General features: G+C 46.4%; 9 protein-coding genes across 9 annotated transcripts; 5 read left to right on the top strand and 4 right to left on the bottom strand.

Annotated features, from left to right (window-relative positions):
- Nucleotides 1-50: 50 nt before the first annotated feature.
- Nucleotides 51-916, bottom strand: LY89DRAFT_789980 (uncharacterized protein; the record flags this gene model as incomplete). Its single annotated transcript, XM_018223317.1, has 2 exons — nucleotides 792-916; nucleotides 51-744 (listed from the first exon to the last, which is right to left on the bottom strand). Exons 1-2 carry the CDS (start codon nucleotides 905-907, stop codon nucleotides 51-53), a joined length of 810 nt encoding a protein of 269 aa, XP_018061551.1. The 5' UTR covers nucleotides 908-916.
- A 686-nt stretch (nucleotides 917-1,602) lies between these two features.
- Nucleotides 1,603-2,289, bottom strand: LY89DRAFT_601881 (uncharacterized protein; the record flags this gene model as incomplete). The annotated part of the gene is made up of 1 exon (XM_018210219.1): nucleotides 1,603-2,289. One exon carries the CDS (start codon nucleotides 2,287-2,289, stop codon nucleotides 1,603-1,605), a length of 687 nt encoding a protein of 228 aa, XP_018061550.1.
- A 548-nt stretch (nucleotides 2,290-2,837) lies between these two features.
- LY89DRAFT_702580 (cellobiohydrolase Cel7d) lies at nucleotides 2,838-4,187 on the bottom strand (the record flags this gene model as incomplete). Its single annotated transcript, XM_018217264.1, has 2 exons — nucleotides 2,838-3,536; nucleotides 3,585-4,187. The coding sequence occupies 2 exons, from the start codon at nucleotides 4,185-4,187 to the stop codon at nucleotides 2,838-2,840; spliced, it is 1,302 nt and encodes a 433-aa protein (XP_018061549.1).
- A 927-nt stretch (nucleotides 4,188-5,114) lies between these two features.
- Nucleotides 5,115-6,784, top strand: LY89DRAFT_371216 (PLC-like phosphodiesterase). The gene has a single exon (XM_018207057.1). The coding sequence runs from the start codon at nucleotides 5,293-5,295 to the stop codon at nucleotides 6,694-6,696; it is 1,404 nt and encodes a 467-aa protein (XP_018061548.1). The 5' UTR covers nucleotides 5,115-5,292; the 3' UTR covers nucleotides 6,697-6,784.
- A 1,146-nt stretch (nucleotides 6,785-7,930) lies between these two features.
- LY89DRAFT_743192 (uncharacterized protein) lies at nucleotides 7,931-9,014 on the bottom strand (the record flags this gene model as incomplete). Its single annotated transcript, XM_018220929.1, has 2 exons — nucleotides 7,931-8,834; nucleotides 8,890-9,014. 2 exons carry the CDS (start codon nucleotides 9,012-9,014, stop codon nucleotides 7,931-7,933), a joined length of 1,029 nt encoding a protein of 342 aa, XP_018061547.1.
- A 750-nt stretch (nucleotides 9,015-9,764) lies between these two features.
- Nucleotides 9,765-12,133, top strand: LY89DRAFT_712231 (purine transporter). Its single transcript, XM_018217963.1, has 6 exons — nucleotides 9,765-10,030; nucleotides 10,256-10,664; nucleotides 10,710-11,255; nucleotides 11,305-11,501; nucleotides 11,544-11,785; nucleotides 11,834-12,133. Exons 1-6 carry the CDS (start codon nucleotides 9,884-9,886, stop codon nucleotides 11,985-11,987), a joined length of 1,695 nt encoding a protein of 564 aa, XP_018061546.1. The 5' UTR covers nucleotides 9,765-9,883; the 3' UTR covers nucleotides 11,988-12,133.
- Nucleotides 12,134-14,008: 1,875 nt separating this feature from the next.
- On the top strand, nucleotides 14,009-14,479 carry LY89DRAFT_543952 (uncharacterized protein; the record flags this gene model as incomplete). The annotated part of the gene is made up of 1 exon (XM_018208215.1): nucleotides 14,009-14,479. A coding segment is annotated over one exon (471 nt), but the record flags the coding sequence as incomplete, so codon positions are not given.
- A 3,871-nt stretch (nucleotides 14,480-18,350) lies between these two features.
- Nucleotides 18,351-20,400, top strand: LY89DRAFT_370839 (glycosyl transferase-like protein). The gene is made up of 2 exons (XM_018207056.1): nucleotides 18,351-18,640; nucleotides 18,759-20,400. Exon 2 carries the CDS (start codon nucleotides 18,849-18,851, stop codon nucleotides 20,223-20,225), a length of 1,377 nt encoding a protein of 458 aa, XP_018061544.1. The 5' UTR covers nucleotides 18,351-18,640; nucleotides 18,759-18,848; the 3' UTR covers nucleotides 20,226-20,400.
- A 564-nt stretch (nucleotides 20,401-20,964) lies between these two features.
- Nucleotides 20,965-22,620, top strand: LY89DRAFT_601785 (putative MFS transporter; the record flags this gene model as incomplete). Its single annotated transcript, XM_018210213.1, has 4 exons — nucleotides 20,965-21,176; nucleotides 21,229-21,689; nucleotides 21,741-22,336; nucleotides 22,369-22,620. 4 exons carry the CDS (start codon nucleotides 20,965-20,967, stop codon nucleotides 22,618-22,620), a joined length of 1,521 nt encoding a protein of 506 aa, XP_018061543.1.
- Nucleotides 22,621-23,302: the final 682 nt, after the last annotated feature.

Here is a 23,302-nt window from a genome sequence, read left to right as displayed (position 1 = left end):
AATTCGAGATAAAGTCGAGGTTGTGGGCTGATCGGGCCTACTCTACTCTTTCAAGATGTCCTTTGGCTGGAGCCCTTCTTCAAAGGGCACTCGACGCCGGCATCGTGTTGATGAAATGTGCAACGAGGCATCTTTCGTGGATCTGGTGCTAGTTGACCTGTAGGCCGTTGATGAACAAGCTGCATATGCTCAAGAAACAGCTCTCTGTTGACACTCAATAGGTCCACAAACTCCTCAATGCCTGACCCGTAGTAGTTGGATTCGCGAGACATTCCATTCAGATAATAGTCGAGACAGAGAACCATGTACTTCTTGAGTCCCATGTGTGCGGAAAGTTTCGAGCAATCCTCACCAATGCTAGTGATTGAAGGAAGGATATCTTGCTTCTCAGAAGCATCGATATACGTCGAAGTAACTTCGTCCATCAATTCCTCCAGACAAAGCTTGTCCGCCAATTCATAGACCTTGAAAACATCCCACTTCATGTCACTTCCATTCGCACTATTAAGGATCCAACTGAATGGTTGAATATTGCTTGTGTACACCCATAAAAGTAAGATATCGAAAGAGTTAACGTGATCCTCCGGCAACTCTATCTTCTTATCGATCGATTCTTGAAAGCCATTCGAGAGCATCTTATCAAAGTAAGGAACCTTGTCTCGTAGGATCTTCTCGTGAACTCGAAACAGCTTCTTCTCGGTCCCCATCCCAACATAGATATCCAGCATATCGGTGCCCATGATACTAGAAACATTCAGCTTTGTAAAATAGCAATGGATAGTGGCACTTACTCGGAGAAAGCCGGGCCTTTATCAGGATCATCTGAGCGAGCTTTCTTTGCGACTTGATCTTCATCAGCTGGAGACCTTGCAGAGCGCTTCTTCTCTGTGGGTGGAGGAGTTGCCATCCCGAGGGTCTTTCAGAAGTTCGACGGCTTGTGGGGAATATCGTACGGATGTGGAGTTGTTTGGATGTGGGTGAAGAAACCGAGTCGAGTCTAGGAGGTGCCCCCAAACTCCGGGCACGTGAACTCACAATTCAAAGTCCCCATTGATTTGAGACATCATGACTGGAGGAGATCATTACATAGATAAAGTCTGTTAGGATCGGAGAAACTCTCCGTTCACTAATGTCTGTTCTTTCTTAAGTTCTTCGCCATTGCTTAAATCTTCTAGTCTGCTTTAGATATGAAGGCTCGCTGTTCAATAAATCTGGCGAGAATTAAGTATATCGCTCAAAGCTGCTATTAAGATGTTATTCTGCTTTAGGGTAAACAAATCCACAGGTTTGCTTCGTGCGGTAGTCTGTCTTGAATATAAAATCTCACGACGAGCCTCGAGCGATCAGTAACACTTCAAATGAATGCAAGGGAAATGACACTGTTTTGCCAATGAGTGATTGTTTTCTTTCTCAGGAAGGGCTAGATACTTGATGAGTCTGTCGACCATTTTTCTCTCCATTTCCTTGATCGGAGCCAACCATCAGCCATCAGACCCCTCCATCAGTTACCCATGACATGATCCGATTGTAATTCCATCGCATCAGCTTCTTGGCCCCACTTCCAATCCAGCTTTCCCAGCATCTTCCAGAGCCACACTGAAATCAGATTGACTGACGTGCCGCTACCGGGCAAGGAGCATCAGCAGCATGTCGATGGAATTTGCAGTATGGTGGCAGACGAGGATCAGGAACTGGTGTATCGAGTGGATGTTGCTGAACAAGCTGCAGGTATTCCATAGTCAAGTTCGGGTTCGCTACCATGATGAGATTCAGCTTCTCAACTGGCCAGGTGCTCATAAGCTCAGGACTCTTTGGTAAGCCATGCAAAATGTAGTGTAGGCAAGATGCGGCGTACTTTCGAAAGGCAGTATGGCCGGGTAATGTCTGGAAAATGGTGCCGAGATAATTTGGACCAGGTAGAGCATCAAGGGCAAGAGTTGCGGAAATGTAGGATGAGGCGATTTGATCCATAAGAATCTCCAAGCAAAGCTTGTCTGCTAAAGCGTACAAGTTGAAAGCATGCCAATTCGATGTTTTGGTAAATCCGGATATGCTTTTGTTCCATTCCAAAGGAGGTAGAGTATCATTGTACACCCATACCATCAGCAAATCAAACGAGTCTGGATCATCTTCAGGTAGGTTGACTCGGTTTTCTGTGCCCTCTTTGAACCCGGAGTTCAACATCTTGTCGAAATAAGGAAGCTTCGCACAGAGAATGGCTTTGTGGACGCGAAAGTGTGTTTCGGCTTTGCCCTTTCCGACATTGATATCAACCATCTGCACACCCATCAGGCTGTAGATAGTCAGTCAAATCAATCGTTCGAAAAGCAATGAAAATGAACAAGTACTCACGCTTTGAAGGATGGAACCTTTTTGCTACCCTCTTTTCCCTGCTCTCCATCACCGGACGGCGGAATTTCGACTTGATTGTTAAGACTTGGACTCGCCATTATTGACGTTGTGGTTGGATGATGTTCAAGTGCTGTCAATTGCGTCAATGAAGGGTTTTGTTGAATTAAGTTTCGTTGTAAATATAAAACCTCATTAGCGCGGGTCGCGACGTGATTTTCAATTACCAACTTGAAGTTGAACATTTGCTGGAATCCTGAGCAGAAATTCACTGGAGTGTATGCAGGAGTTTCAACACATGGAGAGACATTGTAGATATGGGTCGAGCAAAATCCCATTTTGAGGCTAGCAACAGGAATGCAGAGGAAAACCATTTCAAAGAAGGTCGTATGTTTTATGATTATAATGAAATTGGCAATTGGCATAGATATGTACAGAGTTGGCCATCTAGCCAAGAGACACCGCCCTCATTCAAGCCTCATCTGGATCTACATTGCCATGAAAGTAGTACCAAGATCTCCAACCTTGATATTCGAGAACGTGACAGCAGCATCGGGATAGTCCGCCGTGAGCATCGTCGTGTTACCTGAGGTAGCAGAGCAAGGACCCCTCAACGAACCAGGCGAACTGCCAGACCCAGTCGAGCCATCAAGCCACTGCATTCCACTTCCAGAATCCATCCAGATACTAAAGATCAACACCATGCCTCGAGCAAGAGAATGTCCCATGCCAGTCATACCTCCCTGTCGCTCGTAGGTGCTGACACCACCGAAGGTCTTGACCTGGGCGTTGCAGTACGTGTCATCAATGCTATTGGTGGCTGCCATTCCAGTGACGTTGACATTGGCGTTGGCGATCACCTTTCCGTCCTGAACGTAGCTTCGACTGATGGTCTTGAGAGTACCGTTGGCAGTTCCGTCCGAGGTGATGAATTGAGTGACGACTGTGAACTTGCGGGTGGTATCAACAATCTTATTTGGTCCGTAGAAACCTGGAGCGCCCATGCGATAGGCGTTGAAGTCGCAGCCGCCTTGATCGCAGACACCGCTGCCGGAGCAGTCGGCTCCGGTACAGGCATAGGTTCCGGTGATGTTGCAAGTATGAGGGGTGAACGCTGTGGTAGCCGAATTGGCTTCCCAGATATCCATCTCATTGCAGCAAGCACCGAGAGTCCCGTTGATGTTTGGCTATGGAACAGTCAGACATGGAATGCTTAAGGACTCGAAAGAGCTTACCAAACCATTAACGAAAGTGTTCTTTGGACATTGTGCATCGCAGTAGCCAGTTCCGTACTTTGCACCTGCTGGGTTAAGATTACTGGCCATTCCAGTAGCATCCATCTCCGAAAGATACAAGGCTCCATTGATTCCGCAAGGAACTTTAGATACATCAACGTCGAAGGTAAGCTCCTGGTTGAGAAGCATGAGCATGTCGTAAGTTGTGTCATTGGCGAGGAGATAGACTCGAGGCGAGGACTGGGTAGTCACGCCGTTGTCTTGCTTGAACAGGTTGAGAGTCAGAGAATTGCCAGCAGTGTTGATTCCGTAGCTAGTGTAATTCACACCCTCGACGGCACATCCCTTAGCACAGGTGGCAACGTCTGGGCAGAACGTCGCATTAAATCCTCCATTTACACAGTTTGTGTAACCACCAACATTATGAAGCCATCTGTAGCCTGCATCAAGGACAACAGAGGTGTTGACAGCCTTGCATCCACCAGCTTTGGTGCATTTCTGGGACATCAATGTTGGGTGAACTTCTGGTGTGTTGGTACCAGGCTGCTGGGCAAAAGCACTGGCAAACAGCAACGAAGCCGACAAAAGAATGTTTCGAGACATTGTTAGGCCAAGACTAGGGGTCCAATATTAAGAAAAAGAATGTATATGAAGAAATGGGATGAACGAAGAACGAAAGAGCAGAAGGGCGAGCATTCATGATATAGAAATAGAGCTTTCTGTTTCAATCTGCTTATTCCGGGTCAAATTGATCAAGAGGTGCCGTTTCGATCTACTTGGAACCACGGGCCTTCTTACTCTGCTCGATATAGTTTATCCGGGGGAATTTAAATTGATTCTTGGGAGTCTCTCAGCATAAACGCATATAGATCTAGAACCATCAATCTGCAGGCAATCAGAACGTACTATGTCCGTTGGGATGATCAGCGGAGCAGGACGAGAATCTGTCCTCTCCAGTCTTTTACAGCGGTATTTAAGGAAAATGTTCCTTGCAATAAGTAAAAGGCGGCTGAAACGAGGATCTGAGATATTCCGCATTCAGCCGAAACCCACGAAAAGAAGTCTTCTAGAAATTTTCGGTGATATCACACCTAATAGTAGAAAATGCTACACAGAGACAAATATGGGAACAGAAATGATATAATTCTGATACATACACGAGTGAACAGAGCAGCGAGTTGTGGTCTGGTGAGCAGGTGGTGCTGTTGGCACGTGGTGCCGTCCCGGGTTTGTGATCCGCTGCAGATGTTTCAGGGATTTTCTCAGCCACTGAATTTCTCCGTGGCCCTACTGCCGCTGCCAATCGGCAATTCAATCGACTCCGTTCTTCTTATCATGACTATGACGCCGTGAGTCTGCTGTTATCTAAACATTTATATCAGACATGTATGAAGACGGCGCTCGTAGAATGATCTTCCAGACCCACACGCTGAGCAAAATCTCTAATCGTAAGGTTGTTAGCAGACGCCGGACATCAGCTGGGCTGGCAGCCATGCTTCGGTGGGCTGGCTGAGAGCTTGCGTCGTTCCTGCCTCATTTGACGATCACTCGCATCTGATGGCTATCGCGAGACCTGGCTGCATGATTTGTTCAGCTCCAGAAATTGCTTTTTCGCCCATCGCAAACCTATACATATCAATCGTCCTGGCTTTGATTTTAGTTTTATTGTCGTAACCAACCTGATTACGGAACAACAGAAACCCGCAAAATGCCTAGCAAAGGCGTCCAGTGTTATTCGTACATCGCTATACCAGGATGCGAGATCCAGTTCTCGGTTCCCGGCAAAGATATCATCAAGAACCAATCCAAGACATTTGGGAACGACCATCTCGAGGTTGACAAGAAGAACATCAAAGGGGCCTTCGATTTCGTCGGCACATTCTCCTTCAAAGTTCTTCATGATGGAAACCAGATTGCATCCGAGAGCGTCAATATCAATGTGCTCAGCGGAAACCTGGAAGCAGGAACTCTGAAGACAATGGAAAATCAGCAATCCGTCTCTTCGAATGGCATCATCGTCGCCTATGGCTTTTATGATGCTGGACAAGGGGTTGCTGGGCTGCCTTCGAGCGACCAGTGCTATGTTACTGTGACACCAGACTACTCGGGCTGGATGGGTCAAGTGGCACCACAAGGCTCTGGTGAAGCTGGTCAACCATTCTCGAAGCTCTTTCTCCCCGCAGCCCATGACATCGGCATGAACAGCATGCAGAATGCGGATGCAGTGCTCTCCAGCAACACCATCGTCGACGCCCTCATCAAGATTGATCCCACCTTTGCCAAGATCGCTGGAATGATGAGCCATGATGCTGTGATGGCTATCGCTCCGAATATTGTTCGAGGGCTCGCAATCACTCAGAAGGACACTCTGAGCACCATCCTGAGCCTCGGTTGCAGGTATTTCGAGTTCCGGCCAGCATACCTGCACAGCGCCATTCGTCCGTTCCACCCAATTCCCGATGTGTTGTATTTCTCTCACTCTGCCATTCCTGGCATGGCTTATCAGCAATTTCTCAATGATGTTGTGGCCTTCCTTGTTGGACACCCAGATGAAATCGTGGTCGTGCAGCTGAGGTGGGATGGCATTCCCAACGAATGTGCCCACCCTACCGACCAAGATCTTGCGAACTACATGAGCACTGCCCTGGCTTCTTCCCACGGCGGACTCCTCCAAGGCTCGATCGACGATATGTTGCAATTGACCATCTCTCAGCTCCGCCAGCAAAAGAAACGTCTCATCTTATTCGGTCCTGTCGATTCGTTCAGCACGTACACTGATCCAGGCAATGCTACCCTGAACGGAGACAGCATTATTGCTGAATTCAACCAGCTGACCCCTCAGCTGCAAGCTGGGAAGCCATTCACCAACTTGCAGTGCCAAGCAACAGCAAGTAACGTTCGGGACGCGGTTGTGTATTCCGTTCTGGCGGCGAATGCGGATAGCAGCTGTTTGCTCGCAACGAAGCCGATTTGTGATTCGAAGACTCTGCCGTGGATTGTTGCAAATGCAGGGCGATTGAACGGAAGCGAGTTGGTCGTCGCTATGAATGATTTCTTCGATGGAGCGACTGCGGATGTATGTATTGACTGGTCGAAGAAGAGGTTGTTGTAGTGATGAAGGGATGGGAGTTGTTTATTTGAAGAGATGGACGAAATCAGGATAAGCTTAAATCGCGTCAGCACGTGACAACCCTCCTAATGCCTTGGACTTGTCTATTCTTCAAGTTGTGTTCTGTAAGGAACTCAGAATACAACGAAAGTCTTCTCTCTCATACTCAACCTATAAATCTTACGCGTAATGATACTTCACTGGCCTTGAATTCCCAATCTTTGACTTCTGCCATGGAAATTGGGCAAAGACAGCTTCTGAGCAAGATGGTAAACATCGACCAGATTCCATGACAATACACGTTTCCTGGGAAGCCACAGTATCTATAATAATAATGCGTACAGAGTCTTGATAGAGCCAGTCCAGTAAGACGCCTTCAGAAGATGCCATATATCCGGCTCTGTGCAGCAAAATCTTTTTCTTGTATGGAAGCATCTTCTATGCCATCGATCGACATTTTAGTCTCGTTGTCTTTGCTTTGTCCATACTTGGATTTCGAATCAGTGAAGTTCAGATGATGGAGGAAGCACCACCGCACATCTTGGAAGCTTGTGTCGAAAATATTGTCCTCCCTACAATGTTCGGTGACTTGGCATCTCGTTTCTCCGAAACATATGCATCATCGCTAGCTTGTTACCAAAGGAAATTGGATCAAGGAATTCTTCCATAATATAATCTTGCTCATTAGCACCTACAAATGTTTGGGGAGGGCCCTCGAGCTTGTATTTGTCCAACAGTGCTGCAGCAGCGCCATAGGCAAGAGCATTTCACTTCTTGTTGTTAGGGGGTGCTTTCTGTAAACATTTCGTTGAGCTTCTCCGCGTCAGACTTGGCAAGTCAGGGATTGCAATTAGAGAGTTACCTTGAATAGTCACTTACAGACCAAACCAGGAGTGGTTGCTACTTGTTGCTTTTCATCCTCACTATCTTTGGTACCTGGGCTTCTGCCAAAACCAGCTGCGCAAGACGAGGCAATTGAGAGGCAATGAATAAGCCTTGAGCTGCTTTTGCTTAGGATATAAATCTGTCTATCCGCGGTGTTGTTCCATACAGATGTGCGATAGAAATTCAGATATCCTACACAAGTCAGAAATTAGGCACAAACTTCGCTTAGCGCAAATTGGTCGTCCTTAATCATCTGGAGCGACTGGGACATTCTAGTGATTTCATGCTATATCAACGATCCTTCATGTTCTACCTATTTGATAGATTATGTACGCATTCGAAGAGCTGGAGCTCACGAAAACCTCACTGACTTCTTCTGATATTCTTCGTTAGCCTCGAGATCTTGGTCATGTCTATCATCGTTCCTGACATCTTGCTCAACATCTTCGAACCCTTTCCCGTAACCACACGTCTTCCTCGGCCAATGCTCATGAAACTCGCACGGATTGACTTCCCTCGGATCCGTGACTTTGACCCCATCATTGCCCCTCATGGCATCCACCACTGCTAATAACAAGTCCGGATACTTGCTGAGCACTTGAGAAATCTTCTGCGTTGATATGGTCATCCTCTGTTGTGGATTAGGGTGAATTGGGTCTTTGTACACGAGAATATTCCTGACCATACACATAGCCAAATATCGCCTCATTCCACATCCAGGTGAGGTGCGTGCCCATACCCAGTCCAGCTGTTCTATCTTGTGCCACTGCTTGGTCTTTGCTTGACTAGCTTGGAGCGATGACATCACCTTGTCTTTAAGTTCTGGGAGCTCAAACTTGTCGACAAGGGTGTAGAAAGCGTAAGGATCCCAGTTCCAAAAGCTTGTCTGGCCATAATCTGCCTTGAGGCTGGGTAGAGTATCATGATAGACCCACTTCATTAGAATATCAAAGGAAGCTGTATCTTGGTCCAGGAATTTGATGATGATCTCCTCGCCGAGGTGTGTTTCTGGTTCACTTGCAGTCTCTCTTTGCTGGTGTTTTCCCAGATCAGATTCTGAGTCTTCTTCTGCATCCTTATCCGCCCTTTCACTGACATTGTCGTTCTCTTCTCCGTCGGGAGCTTCCATCTCGCTCTCTCTCTGTGCAATAATACTGAGCAAAGAAGGGATCTTCCTGCAGAGACGGTCTTTGTGAATACGGTAGACTTTCTTCGAAGGGCCGATAATAAAGCAAATCACGTCGCCCCAGTTAGTTCTATAAATGTTACTCTTGGATGAACTATCGGATATTCTTTCAGGAGCGTACTTACTTGAAAAAAGAGTGAACTAGCTTTGTCCCATCAGAAGTAGGCTGATGGTCAAGCCCTCTAGTATTTGACGGCTGCATGTTGATGACTTTGTAGTGATAAGTTGCGAACTCGAGGAAGGCGACCATGGAATAAATAGGCGACTTTCTCGGACACTGGCCTAAAGGATGAATCACAGAAAGTGGTTTGGGGATGATTCAAAAGCGACCCTAGAGAACTACATGAATATTTATCAATAAGTGTTGAAGTCCTGAACAGAAGCCCAACAATAGGAGAAGTTATCTCGGTGCGCTGTACTGCACATGTAGACATGAGAGCATGTCACTCGCATACAGGCTCCACGACGTCGACTTTCCAACGACCATGACGAATGGTCAGGATGATCTAGGCTTCCATACTAATTGAATGAAAGAATACTATGTACATTTCCAATGCAGAAAGTCGTTGAAAAGGATAGAGTTTGTTGGTGCGGTGGCTGACAAAAGCCAAGACAAGCTTAATGCGGCCACTACCCCTTTTCATTCTAGCGTCCTACAGTCGTGACATCTTCATGTCAACCTTATCTCAACATCAAACTTAACATCATCGTTACATCAGATGAAAACTCAAGATGGTGTGTGGAGTTCACCGAGGACGGAGGCGGCGACGACCACCGACAGTATTTTGCCAAGTAGTTCGTCTTTGCTCAGCCTTGGACTTGGCTGCTCCGATATCTCGATCCGGCCTCGAACTTTAGCTTGCCCAGTCTTGGAAAGGTGTAAAGGAACCAGTAAACGTGACACAAGCTGACCTCCAAATCCTCGGCACACTTGGCAACGTAATCTCCTCTAAACCTTCAACAAATAAAAACTTCACATGAAATCTTCTTCACGATAAGATACCTTTCACCTCCACCTTCCCAGCAGGCTGGTGCTCGTCTCCGATAATTCTTCTATCTTTCTCCTTTCTTCTCATACTTTCATTCCCTGCACTTTTCTCCTCGTCGTCACTTTCGATCATGACTTCGATCACCACCAAGATCGACAAAGCTGTTGCCAACAGTTTCGTGGGTAGGAGATTCAGACTTGATGGATCCGGCCATGCGAAATCTCGTCAGAATGCCCGTTTCTTGACAGAGATTCGAGCTGGTCTTGCTACCTTCTTCGTAAGTCATACCTCGCGGTACCCAGAGATACCTACCATTTAGACGCTCAATTTTATGTCTGATTTGACATGTATGCCTGTTTCCGGCATTTAAGACATGGAGTTCACCTGCGCAACAATTAAAACAACATGCTGACTTTGCTCTTTCCAACGATAAGGCTATGGCATACATCATCTCAATAAGGTTGCGAAGTCACGCCCTCGAGTTCATTGCTGACTCTTCCAGGTCAATACCACCATCCTCGCTGACAGCGGCGGAACTTGCGTCTGCACTGATACCACTGACCCCATATGCACGAGCGACACGGATTACGCCTTATGTGTTGGTGTCATTCGCCGCGACTTCATCACCGCTACTGCCGCTATCTCTGCTTTGACTTCGTTCTGCATGGGCCTCTTTGCAAATATGCCTATTGCATTAGCTCCAGGAATGGGGCTCAATGCGTACTTCGCTTATACCGTAGTGGGCTTTCACGGAAGTGGCCCTGTCAGCTACAGATTTGCTCTTACCGCCGTCTTCGTTGAAGGCTTTATATTTGTCGCATTGTCCCTTCTCGGCCTTCGACAATGGCTAGCAAGAGTCATCCCAGCTTCGATCAAGCTCTCTGCTGGAGTTGGCATTGGACTATTCCTTAGTGAGTACCGAGCGCGAACAACAGAATTTGACTGACAGGAAACAGCAATCATCGGCTTGACATACAGCGCTGGTATCGGAGTCATTGTGGGAGCTACAGATACCCCACTAGAGCTCGCTGGGTGTCCTCAAAGTGATCTAGATCCGACAACGGGCCTTTGCCCCAATTCAAGCAAGATGCGTGCGCCAACAATGTGGCTTGGAATCTTCTGCGGAGGCTTCTTGACAGCAATCCTTCTGGCATACAAAGTCAAGGGTGCGATCATCGCTGGCATCTTACTGGTCTCAATTATTTCATGGCCCAGAACCACTTCAGTCACTTACTTCACCTACACTCCCGTTGGAAACGACAGCTTCGACTTCTTCAAGAAGAAGAAGGTAGTCACATTTCACGGCATCGAGAAGACTCTTGTTGCCCAGGAGTGGGATCTTGCTGGCGTATCAGGTCAGTTTGGGCTTGCCTTAATTACTTTTCTTTACGTGGACATCCTGGATTGTACCGGTACACTCTACTCAATGGCTAGGTATGCTGGTGCTATCAATGAAGAGACTCAAGATTTCGAGGGTTCTGCTGTGGCATACTTGGTGGATGGTAAGAATCTTCCCCTTTCAGCTTTCCTCCATGCTAATGTTGCTGTCAGCCCTGGGTATCTCTATCGGATCACTCTTTGGTCTTTCACCTGTGACGGCGTTCATCGAATCTGGTGCGGGCATTTCGGAAGGAGGCAAGACTGGTCTCACTACGATGACAACTGGTCTCTGTTTCTTCATATCGATCTTTTTCGCACCCATTTTTGCTTCAATCCCGCCATGGGCTACGGGATGTACCCTTATTATCGTTGGTGCCATGATGGCGAAATCTGCTAAGGATATCAACTAGGCATACTTCGGAGACGCTCTTCCAGCATTCCTAACTTTGGCCATTATGCCTCTAACATACTCCATTGCCTATGGTTTAGTTGCTGGTATCATTTCATACGCCATCATCAACACCATTACTTGGCTGATCGAGGTGGTCTCCGGTGGCCGAATTGTTGTTCCAGACAGAGAGTTGAAAGAGCCATGGACCTGGAAGATCAAGGGAGGCCTTTTACCATTCTGGATCGTTAGGCTGGCTAAAGGGTGAGTATCTGCTCTCTCGATTGGTCGCTCGAACTAACACTTGCGCAGAAAGAGAGACTTCTGGCGAGAAGAGGAACAAAATTCCTCTGGTCTCATTCAATCCGATGCGACGAATGAGAAATCATCGCCAACTGCCTTTGCGGAAACAACATCTAGCACTGACAGTACGCCCACCCACGAGCGATCTAACAAGGTGATTTAAGGGATGCACTGTTGTCTGCTTTAGGTTTGCATGATTTCAACAAGGGAAGGGATGGGGTGGAGGAAATGGCAGACCGCGTGGTAATCGCTGGTCTTACTTTATCTTAATTGGTGATTTGAGATCCTCGAGAGAGCGACATATGAGACAATATAATTGTTTTGATGCTTTCTCCCAATGTTACCCAACCTGCGACGTTTGTGACATGGTAGGTAAGTTCTGAATCAGAGCCTCGTCAGTCGTGAGACTGTGCAATCTTTAGAGCTTCTTGGTTCTTCGGACTTTCATTCGGGCTTTCACAAGTATAAAGCCTCAAATCACAATATTATATAGTTCTCAGATCGCATCATCATTCACCGGACTCATGAGACTGTTTCGAACATCAACGCTTGCATTAATTCGGTGAATATGTTACGTAAAAAACACCATCCCGAGGCACCAGTAAAAATCCAATGGGAAAAGGTTACCCCTCGCTTCACCGTCCTACATACCCGTTGTCAGCGCTCCTTGTCATGTTCCATTAATGTGTCTTCCACACCAAGCGCCATGCTTGAATCATCTTTCCCTTCGTCTAATGCCCGCTTGGCTTGCTCTTCTTCGCCGCCTTTTTAGCAGCAGCTGCTCTGATAGCATCTAAGCAAGGCTGACAAGCCATCTCCTGTTGCCATACATGTCGAACCACCTTTGACTCCGAAGCACTGGTGGTAAGGATCGGTTCTGGCAAAGTGGCAGTGGAAGAGGAGTCTACTACTATTATGGCCGCAAATGAATTGGAATTCTTCCCAATCGCACATTTTGTCGTTATGGTATGATAAAGACTGCTCAAAGGGACTACAGTACGGACATGCAAGAGGTCTTAGGCGCCAAAGCCGTGGTGGCAGTTGTGAAATGCCTGTGCTATTGAAAACTGCTTTGGTGTGTAGAATGAACAAAGAAAGTGGGAAGGAGGAACTATCAACGGACTATTTATACCCCCAAAATTGCTATGATTTCTGTGGTTGGGCTCTCTGTAATTAAACCTTTCAAAACTTTGAGTGATTAATAGCACCTTTGTTCTACCCTTGGTCGTTGTGTAACCTTGTTCTTAATAATTTGGGTATCCACCCTGGTAATTATCTTGCGAATCACTAATATGTTGAGGTAACACAGCTTCAGCGGTAATAATTGTAATGCCATATTTTATGCAATTTGCGTTGAAGTAGCCATTGAGTCAATGTGGAATGTCGTTGTGGATCCACCATTGTCATGGTGGAACTTGCCTAACTCAAGCCTTTCCCTCATTTTTTTCACTCGAGAAAATATAACGGGGCACAAATTGACCTGGCAGCGGCCGAGCACGATTTAGTATCCGGCCATTAGGTCTTCTCGTTGCCATATTGCTTCTTGTTTACATATTCATGAGTGATATCAATATTTTGATGATATAATATAACAAAGTATGTTGCTACAACAAAGAATTTTGAAGCTTTAAGCTATTTCGATCTATTATTCTATATTTTATCACTAACCTTTTCCGGCGTAAATATTTGTCTTTGTTCCGCGGAGTTAAAAAGCTTGATGGATCTCTACAAAAGGTATTCTCTTCCCTATTTTTAAATAGTTTTTCTACAATATATTCGAAACTATTGCGGTTTCTCAAAAGATATATACTACTTTAGCAACACATGCCCGGTGGCGACAATATGGTTTCGGACAATCCCAATCCTTCTAAAGAGGAGCAGAATAAACCCGAGCTTGATGATTCTATTCAACAGCTTATTAGCAAATGGAGGGACATGAGTCTCGATGAGGAATCTGGAGATGACTTTGACCCGGAAAACGACAACATCGGACCGGAATACTCTGCCAGTCAAGAATTATGGACAGTGAGGTAGAACAGAAAAGAGTCCTCTGAAATTCCAGTGTTAATAATTTATTGTAGGCGTTACAGATGGGAGTGCAAAAAGAAACTTAATAATAAACTTTTCGATCCTTTAATCGATGAGAAACCAATAAGTTTCGAAGAAAAGTACGCGAAAGTAGCTCCTGAAATGAAAAAAAGTGTCATACTCACTGAGCCCGACCACTGGAATATTGGCTCTCTTATGACGTGCGAGAAAATCGAGTCGGGTCACGATATATCTCCCAATATTCTTTGCCAATGGACTGACGACGGATCGACATACTGTTTACGTAAACGCTCAGTTCCAGGATCAGAGCCTGGCGATGGAGACTCGGAGGCGGGACATATATACGACGTAAATACCAGCGGCGTTTGGACTCTCAGCCCTAATGTGTTTTGTAAAACACAGAGATGGACGGAAGGAACAACAACCGACGCCGAGTCTATTCGATTTGTTAACAAAAACATACCATCTATTCCAACTGAAAAGATTATATACGATTGGATTGATCACCGATGGTATCGCTGGTTTATGCTTTCTTGGCGTGTTCCTGGAGAACGCTTTTTCGAAGCATGGCCACAGCTTTCACTTAATCAAAGGCTTGATGTGGCAGAAGGAGTTGCAGGGTATTCTCAAGCTCTTGCTGCATTTACTTCCGAGTATATCGAGACAGTAACAGGCCAAGGTGCAGAGGGAAAGTTCCGGCTTGGACTTCGAGATAGTTTGCCTGAATGGAAACCGCGGATTGAACCGAGAGCATCAAGAGAGGAATATAAACAGCTTATGGAGAGATCATGGGCCAGAAAAAACCTTGTGCCCCCAGATCCAGGAGATTCCTTTGTTTTGGCACATTGTGACCTCATTCCACAGAATATTTCCGTTAATATTCCGAAAGCCCCTGAAAAGGGACAGCGCGAAAAGGAGGCTAAAGTAACAGCAATCATTGATTGGCAGAGGCTGGCGTATCGTTCGAAATGGGAAGTGGCTACTGTGCCGAGAGCAATGTGGAGCTATGCTGTGTATAATCAGCCTGATGGATGGGATTGGCAGTGGATGCTCTCGAATGCGCTCTACGACGAAGGTTTCCCATTGGAACTGGATTTTATGAGAAAGGTTACAGACAAAGATATGTTCTGTAATGAAGTCTTGCCATGGGAGAGAGAAGAGAACGAGGACAACGAGCAAGAAGATACACAGGAAGAGATGGAGAATAACAACAAGGAGGAGAGCCTCTAGGAAAGTAAACGATAGGAATGTGAGCATGCAAGGGATTAATATTAAGTTGGTAGGATACAGAATCAATCAGGAAGGAAAAACGGGAAGGAACTTGTGAAGTACAAGGTGTGCGCTGCTTTTAATCTGATTCATGATTTTGTTTTGAATATTTCGTGCACTTCAGTCCAACTGTGGTTGAATCTCGCTGTAGACCTCATCACAAGAGCACAAAATACCTCGACCATGTGACATCAAACTACCGTCCTCTTGCCCCTTCTATTCAAGTAGCCTTTTAGGTTGATCTTCCAAGACTCCATTTCATCATTTCCTCTTTACAACTTTCTTGGGACTTTGCTTGTTTCGTAGGGTTTGCTTGCCATCTGTTTGTTCTGGCCGGTTTCGCAATAGCAGGAGAGTCATCTTGATTAATCCGTTATAATTAAGAGTCATATTGCAGGTAGGCCAAGTGTCTTCCAAAGGATCCGAAAGATATACCGGTGGGCTGTGGTTCAACTTTCAACATTTGGGGCAGGGAGCCATTGACAATGCCATGAGCGCCGGCTGTTGGAAAATACTGTAGGTGAATGAGAGTTGACAGATATTGCTGTGGAGGTAGGTTGGGTGGATAAAAAGAAAAACTGGCTATTGGAGTTTGATCGAAACGGTGTCGATCAATTGAAAATTTCTCGAGTATTCTTGAGATCAAAGTAGTGATGATGAGAAGCTTGAAAGTTGTGTCTGCTGATAAATTCATATTAGATGGGAAAAGGTTTTCTTTTCAAGACCGGTAGCTACTTGACACAGCTTCTTAGACAGAATCAAACATTGTGCGTTATAACTAAGATTAAGACAGTTTCGTTCATTGCCAATGGTCTATCAAAGGGGAGTAGTTCGAAGACGCCTGCTGACGCTAAAAACAAGGTCAAAACAATGTGGCTTCTTTGAATGTCGCTGGACAAAGACTGGAAAGTTTTGTGTCAGCTTTCGCTGCAATATGTAAATAATGTCACGACTGGGAACAAAGAAATTTAACACGTTTAGATTCATTATTTAGAGGAAGCGACGTTTGCTTTGACTGTATTTTATATCTAACAAAGGAAAAAGTTCCAACGGCTCGATGATACAGAAAGCTGCAGTACGCCACAATTGAGATTCGTTGACGTTCCAGTTCCAGCATTGACGCTTTAAGACGAAGTCAGGGACAAAGCCACTGTCAAAATCAGATGAGTGATCCGTTTTAGCGTGCCCGACAAGACCCACCCGTCTAGACCTGTACGGGTTACAGGTTTCAAGGACCGTCAGCATATTGTTCCGTAACGGTTCCAGCTTCCCTGAAACCGTCAAGAAGCGTCTGCCCGTCTACTATTGGAGGAGGATAGTGGAGATTAGGGGAGAGGGGAGATTTGAGTGCCTTAAAGCCTGAAAACCTTAATTATTTGAAGTCTAAGGCTGAAAATATACTATTAATAGCTTTTATTTCTCTTGGTAGTTCAACCCGTCTAGAACCGTCAGCTTGTTGGTCCGTAACGGTTCGGGGCCAAAAACGGCCCAACCCACCCATTAAGAGCGCTGGTCAGAATACCCGAGACTTACCTGTGCCTGTTCCTTTTCGTTTGTAGCGAAAGGAAGCTCGCATCATACATATGTATATATAAGAATTGCCGTTGCTTGAGATGATTCAATATCTCATGCTTCTCCGTGGGCGTTCTTTTCTCATGATGGCTGGTACTTGGAGATGACAAAATTGGACGCGCGGGTTTTAGGGACAGCCTAGGCTTTTTCGAGGATAGCCCGGCTATTCTAACTACGCGAAAGCGGTGAAAATTAGGATTTTATCCTTTTGCTTCTTCCATATATTTACATATTCGCCCGCTTTCAACTTTAGTTCTTTCACTCCTCTAGCTACGCCGCCACATGGCTATGCTACTATACTGGCTACACTGTATTGAATCCACTGAATCCACTGAATGCACTGTACTGAATGCACTGTACTGACTACACTGAATGCGCTGTACTGACTACACTGTACTGAATACACTACACTGCTGCATTGCGAGTCTAGCGCATTGTTAGGTTGTGAGCAGTAAATGAGGGCTAAGGATTGAGTGCTAAGGATTGAGAGTTAAAGCATGAAAATGAGGGCATTCCCAAAGAGTGGGGCATTAGGTGCAGCTAGTGAGGATGACTTCATTCTGCCCGGACAGCCGGGCTCTCCTCGAAAAAGCCTGGACTGCCCCTAAAACCCGCGATTGGACGGGGCTTTGTACGAGATCCGAATTTGGTTACTAGGAGCATCTGTGCACATTCAAAGAAGAGAACCAGAACTGATCCCCTAATTTGCCCAATTATCTAGAAAACTGTAATAAGGACACACGATAACATGATCTCGAACGTTATCAAGGTTTAAAACGACACCTATGTCTAAGAGCTCAGATGAAGACAGAAGGGAAATGGCTGAGTCTCATTCAATAGGTAGAGATGGCTAGGCTTAGCTATTGGGCAGGACGTTTCCAGCTCAGCTCATGTTGTGACAGGGTGATTGAATTGAAACATGATTCATTGCTTCTCGACTGGTTCTGGAGTTGACCTTTGAGTTTGAAGTCTTTGACCAATTACCTCAGAATGAACAAATTAAACACCATAAAGACCCTTACTTCAACTGAGCAGCTATTCTTCCATATCATATAGCGGCGTCTTTCCATTCTCATTAGAGATGGGCTTGTGTAAAACACTAACTTCGGATCGAGAAGCTGCTTTTCTGACTATGTATGGACCTTTCGTTGTGCAACTTGGCACAATAACATATGCTTTTGATCAACACGACCCATTCCTTCTTGCGATCTACAATCAACCTTTCCTCACCTGGAATTCGTTGCGCTTCGTGTAAGCGCTATTCACCAAAGAAAGATCTCCGCCGAGATACGAATTCCGCCCCCACCGCTAGAACCTCTTGACCACAACTGTCAACGGGCACTTGCAGCCTCATTGTGAAACATCACCACGATTAAATCCGTATCTAAAGAGGAAGCAAGTCCGAAGTCCGCATGAGAACCGAAACACTAGACACTCTGATAGTCGGCTATACCATTTTAGCCAAGCGTGCTGAAAATTCTGAGATTTTTAAATTCTGCTGCTTTCATAAAGCTGACAACAATCACTCAAATCAAGTGTCTCAGTACGTCAATTGATTGAGTTGTGCCACCGACTTACCGTCAAACCCGTACCCACTCTATTGTTATCGCTTCCCGCAACATCGTACCAATTACATGCCGAGGGCGGCTGACGTGGCATCTCAGGCCGTGCAATGCATTCATTCTGAACCAAACATCACATCGGCAGGTCCGCAGAATGCAAACCTCGGAAATCTGGGAGGCTGGATGGTGTTAAGTATCCAAGTTTCGGTGGATTGAGGTGCAGATGAGGTCTTTTTGCGTGCGTCGCGTAAGAAGAAGTTGGTTCGGGGCTTTATCCGACGGCTGAGATACGAAGTGAGATTGGGAAGTCCGTGACGAATCATACTCAGGTAGGCTAAATCTCACGCAACAATTCGATAGATTGGTAAGTATTAGCCCCTCAATGCGAGCATGATTCACGATGGAGATGTTTTGAACAGTGGACCACGCGGCATACCAATTTGCTCTGTTTTTAGAACCAAGAAGGCCTGACTTATGACCAGGCATTTTAAAGGTTCTAGTCTCCTGCTTCTACAGCTGTAGTCTACCACTTTTTAATTTTGTATCTGTACGCTCTTTGCTCAAAATTGCTCATGATCTCATCAACTCAAAGATCCACGCAACCAGCAAAGACGCATCTCGACATGATGACAACTATACCCGCGAGCACATATCTCATTGTCAGTGCTGCTTTCCAAGATGCAGGCGACACAACCCGAGCCATAGCGTTGGCCCTTGCCTTGCGCGAGTATTGTCCCAAGGGACATGATCTCAAGATTGACTTCCTCTCTTGCGGAAGTCGCTTCGAGCCCATCATCCAGAATGCTGGCTTCAACGTCGTCCCTTGCCAGCCCCGTGTGCCCGGTCTCAGCGTCGCCGACGACCTGGAATGGGACTTTCCCGAGTTCATCGGCTCTGAAGCGCTCGCCAAAAACTTCATCGAGGGCCAGCTGGAAGCCCTACGAAGATTAAAGCCAGATGTGGTTTTGCACGGCATGTGGCCAGCTACCAGTCTTGCGGCTCGTTTGCTTGGCATCCGTACCATCTCGTTTCTCCCGCTGCCACTGCACCCAGCCAGCTTTTCGAACGGCCTCATCCGCGATCTACCGGACATGATACCGCTTTTTACCCGTCTCCCTCGTCCAGCAAGGCAGTGGCTTGCCTGGCACCTTAGTCACTTGATGGTCTATGCGCCGATCTTCCGCCAACATCGCATCGGTGCCGCTGCCGCCGCTTGTGGCTGGCCCATCAAAGGCCCCTTGAGCTTGTTTGATATGGCCAAAGCCGATCTCAACCTCGTCAACGACCTACCTGAATTTCATGCCGACTATTCTTATCGACTTCCTGAAGACGTTGTCATCACTGGACCGCTGTTTGCTCGGATCCACGACACCAAAGAGCTTGATCAAGATATCGCTGCCCATCTTCACAATGATCACGGCCCTTCCATTCTCGTTACCATGGGCAGCTCAGGAACCAAGGACATGGTGTTTGAGGCTATCCGAGCTTTGATCCTGGACCGACATGATAACTGGAAGGCAGTCGTCCTGGCTGCTCCAGCTATCTGCTCGATAGAGGAAGCCCGTGCCGTGGCCAACGACGACCCTCGATTACTGGTCACCGATCGATTCATTCCCGCTCCCGAAGCCACCCCACTGGCAGATGTTGTTATCATGCATGGCGGTCAGGGAACGGTACAGACCGCCATCGCAGCAGGGACACCAGTCGTGGGGGTGGCATTGCAAGTCGAGCAGCAGACAAACCTCGACAATGTGATGAATGCGGGAGCCGGGATCCGGATCCAGAGACGTAGCTGGCATCCCCAAGCCATTCGGGCTGCGGTAAAGACAGTGCTTGCAGACCCCACTTACAAAGTCCGGGCGATGGAGTTGGCAGAGACGATTCGGAAAACGGATGGCGCACGTACAGCAGCTGAATGCATGTGGAGGTTTCTATTAAAGGATGAATGAATGAATGAACGGCGTAGCAAGCGAGAGCTAGATTTGTTAATTGGTGTTACGCGTGGAATTTAATTTCTTTCAATTTAAGAATTGTGGTCAATTGGATGCTCGCATGGAGTTTTGTAGTCTTTTGGTAATACGACATCAATATTTTTAGATCTTCAATTTCCTGTGCATATCAGTCCACCAAAGTGATCATCAGTTGCTTCCACCTCCGTCGTCAAAAGTTGGGCTTAGTCAGGGGTGAGGTGTGGATCCTGAGGGCGATCCTCAAACCTATTTTCCGCTCGATGCTCTGCTCGCAAGATACACAAAACAGATCGCATGTGCAACTTGCAGCTTTTCATCCCATAAACTTGATTATGATGCTGACTGCATTCGCGCTTCTGTCCAATCTTCGAATAATCGACGTCGCTGCGAAGATCTTATGTGCGGTCACTGCAGTGTTCTCTACTGGGAAATATACGCGAGTGCAGATCTTGTTAATATAAGGCAAGGTTGTTGCTGAAGTCCGATTGGATCTCGTATTCAAGGGCAGGGGTAAGCTACGGACATCCGTACAAATTAGTTTGTTGATATCGCGAAGATCTGTGATTGAATACATGAGCGAGCATGTTGGTATACGTGTTGTGCTGTTTCGCGCTTTAGCCTGATACCAAGAATGCCGATTCCCGAATAGAGATACTTAGGTGGTATCAACAGGAGCAATACACGAGCCGTGTTCCTCATCTTCTTCACAATTCCTTCAATGGCCTCCCAAGATACGCTGGTCGAATTGCGAAATGTCGTTGATGTGGTGCCAAAACTCGAAACAGATAGGGAGAGCGCGGGAGCGGATCTTTCTGAGGAGGTAGATCTTGTTGATTGGGATGGCCCAGATGATCCCCAAAACCCGATGAATTGGCCAAAGTCGAAGAAACGAGGACATGTTGCGCTGGTTAGTATCGTGAACTTTCTTGTGTAAGTAGTAAATTATGTCTCGGGTTCTGAAACCAGTACTGATGTGATACAGGAACCTTTCCACAACAATATCCGCTCCTGGAGCTGGTCTCTTGATGAAAGACTTCCACCAAACCAATGCTATAATTGGAAGTTTCTCAATCAGTATCTTCCTCCTTGGATTCGCTCTTGGCCCTCTCGTCATGGCGCCTCTATCCGAGCTTTATGGACGGTTACCTGTGTACCATCTTTCTATCATCACTTTCATCGCATTTCTTTTGGGCTGTGGCTGGAGCCAAAACATTGTGGAATTCCTCATCTTCCGATTTATCGCTGGGTGTGCGGGGTCATCTCCTTCTACCATTGGAGGAGGAACGGTAGCAGATTTGATTCCAGTCGAGCATAGAGGAGCTGCTATCGCCATGACGTCCATCGGGCCAATCTTTGCTCCTGTGATTGGTCCTGTCATTGGAGGATTCATTGCTCAGAGGCTGGGATGGAGATGGACATTCTGGATTGTGGCTGCAGCTGTAAGTCAATGATTCCAGAAAGCGCGTGGAGCAAGACTAAATGTTGCGAAGGTAGGAGTTTGGCTCGCTGCTGCTATGACTTTCATGCGAGAGACTTGTGGCCCAGTAATACTGGAACGAAAAGCTGCTCGGCTTCGAAAAGAAACTGGAAACATCGACCTCGAAGCTAAGGGACGTGGAAAGTTGTCTCCACTTGCTCATCTGGGACGTGGGTTGTCCCTGCCCTTGAAGCTGCTAGTCTTGTCACCAGTTGTCCTTTTGCTTTCATTATATGTTGCATTTATTTTTGGCTTGATGTTCCTTTGCTTCAGCACTTATTCTGCAGTCTTCGTTGATCAATACCATTTCGCAGTAGGGGTTTCTGGGCTGGTATATCTTGGCCAAGGTATCGGCATGATCACCGGACTTATTCTATTTGCAACTTTGAGCGATAGAATCTTGAAAGCTAGAGCTTCCAAGCATAAAGGAGAGATGACACCGGAAGAAAGATTGCCATTGATGGTATATTTCTCGCCCATTGTGCCCATTGGATTCTTCTGGTACGGCTGGACTGCACAAGAGAAGGTTCAGTGGATGGCACCAATTGTTGGAACGAGCTTCATTGGCCTTGGGAATTTGTTTGTGATGGTACGCACTCCTTTGACTCGTAATGTTGAACTTCTGACATTGACGTTTCTTCATAGTTGCCTTCTCAGATCTATCTCGTCGACGCCTTCAAAGCGGAGGCTGCCGCATCAGCGCTTGCTGCTGCCACAGTGTTGCGATCTCTCTTTGGCACATTTTTGCCTTTGGCAGCTCCTCACTTGTATGCCAAACTTGGCTATGGCTGGGGGAATAGCATCTTCGGGTTCATCGCTCTAGCTTTCATTCCTGTGCCAATCATGTTCTACAAGTTTGGGGCTCGATTGAGGGAGAGGTTTCAAGTACGCCTTTGAAGAAAGAAATAGTTGTAATGCGAAATGATATGAATGCGAAAGATCGTTGGCTTTAGCCGCAACGTCTCTTATCCGTTGCCCTGAAAGAACTGTCTCTCAGTTGAGAGAGTGTGTGAGAACTTTAGCGGTCATGTTTCCCTTGCCTTACTCTGATAACCAACTTGGCCGCAAAGAAGTACTTGGAGTATATGCGCATGTATGCATTATCAATCGCAATGATGTTTGTTTATCGTTTACTCCGTAGAACATAGCATGATGCAATGGTCTCGAAGCGAGTGAGGGGTATCAAAAGGGGTGCAAGGCACGTGATACTCAACAGCAATTCTGAACGAGAACAAATTTCATCAATCGTCAGTGAAGAAGGAAAGCTCAACTTCAACTTCAATGATATACTTTTTCAAAATAAATGATTTCAGGAAACACCGATGCATTATATGCAACCTGCACAGTCAGCAAGTTTGATGTCCCAGAATCGCGCCGTTGCGCCAATGACGTAGTCGGAAGCTACCCCTGCCACCGAGACAACCGGCAGACCCTTATCAAGGAAAGAACGGCACCACGAAGGACATTGGACTACAAGACTAATTTTCTCTGCTGCAAGTTCTTCTTCCTTCATCATTCTCGACACTCTCCTCTCTTCTCAGTCGTTTCTTCAGATCAATTGATCGCACGGCATTGCGAT

This window comes from Mollisia scopiformis (genome assembly GCF_001500285.1).
Source record: "Mollisia scopiformis unplaced genomic scaffold LY89scaffold_38, whole genome shotgun sequence".
In the NCBI taxonomy this organism is placed as follows: Eukaryota; Fungi; Ascomycota; class Leotiomycetes; order Helotiales; family Mollisiaceae; genus Mollisia; species Mollisia scopiformis.
The sequence above is the reverse complement of the archived record's forward strand: the minus strand, read 5'-3'. Positions and strand labels throughout refer to the sequence as shown.

Coding starts and splice junctions, on each gene's coding strand:
- LY89DRAFT_371216 (XM_018207057.1), top strand. CDS start 5,293: ATGCCTAGCAAAGGCGTCCAGTGTTATTCGTACATCGCTATACCAGGA.
- LY89DRAFT_370839 (XM_018207056.1), top strand. CDS start 18,849: ATGATCTCATCAACTCAAAGATCCACGCAACCAGCAAAGACGCATCTC.
- LY89DRAFT_712231 (XM_018217963.1), top strand. CDS start 9,884: ATGACTTCGATCACCACCAAGATCGACAAAGCTGTTGCCAACAGTTTC. Junction 11,256..11,304: donor TGTGGCATACTTGGTGGATG/GTAAGAATCTTC, acceptor TGTTGCTGTCAG/CCCTGGGTATCTCTATCGGA. Junction 11,502..11,543: donor CGGGATGTACCCTTATTATC/GTTGGTGCCATG, acceptor GATATCAACTAG/GCATACTTCGGAGACGCTCT.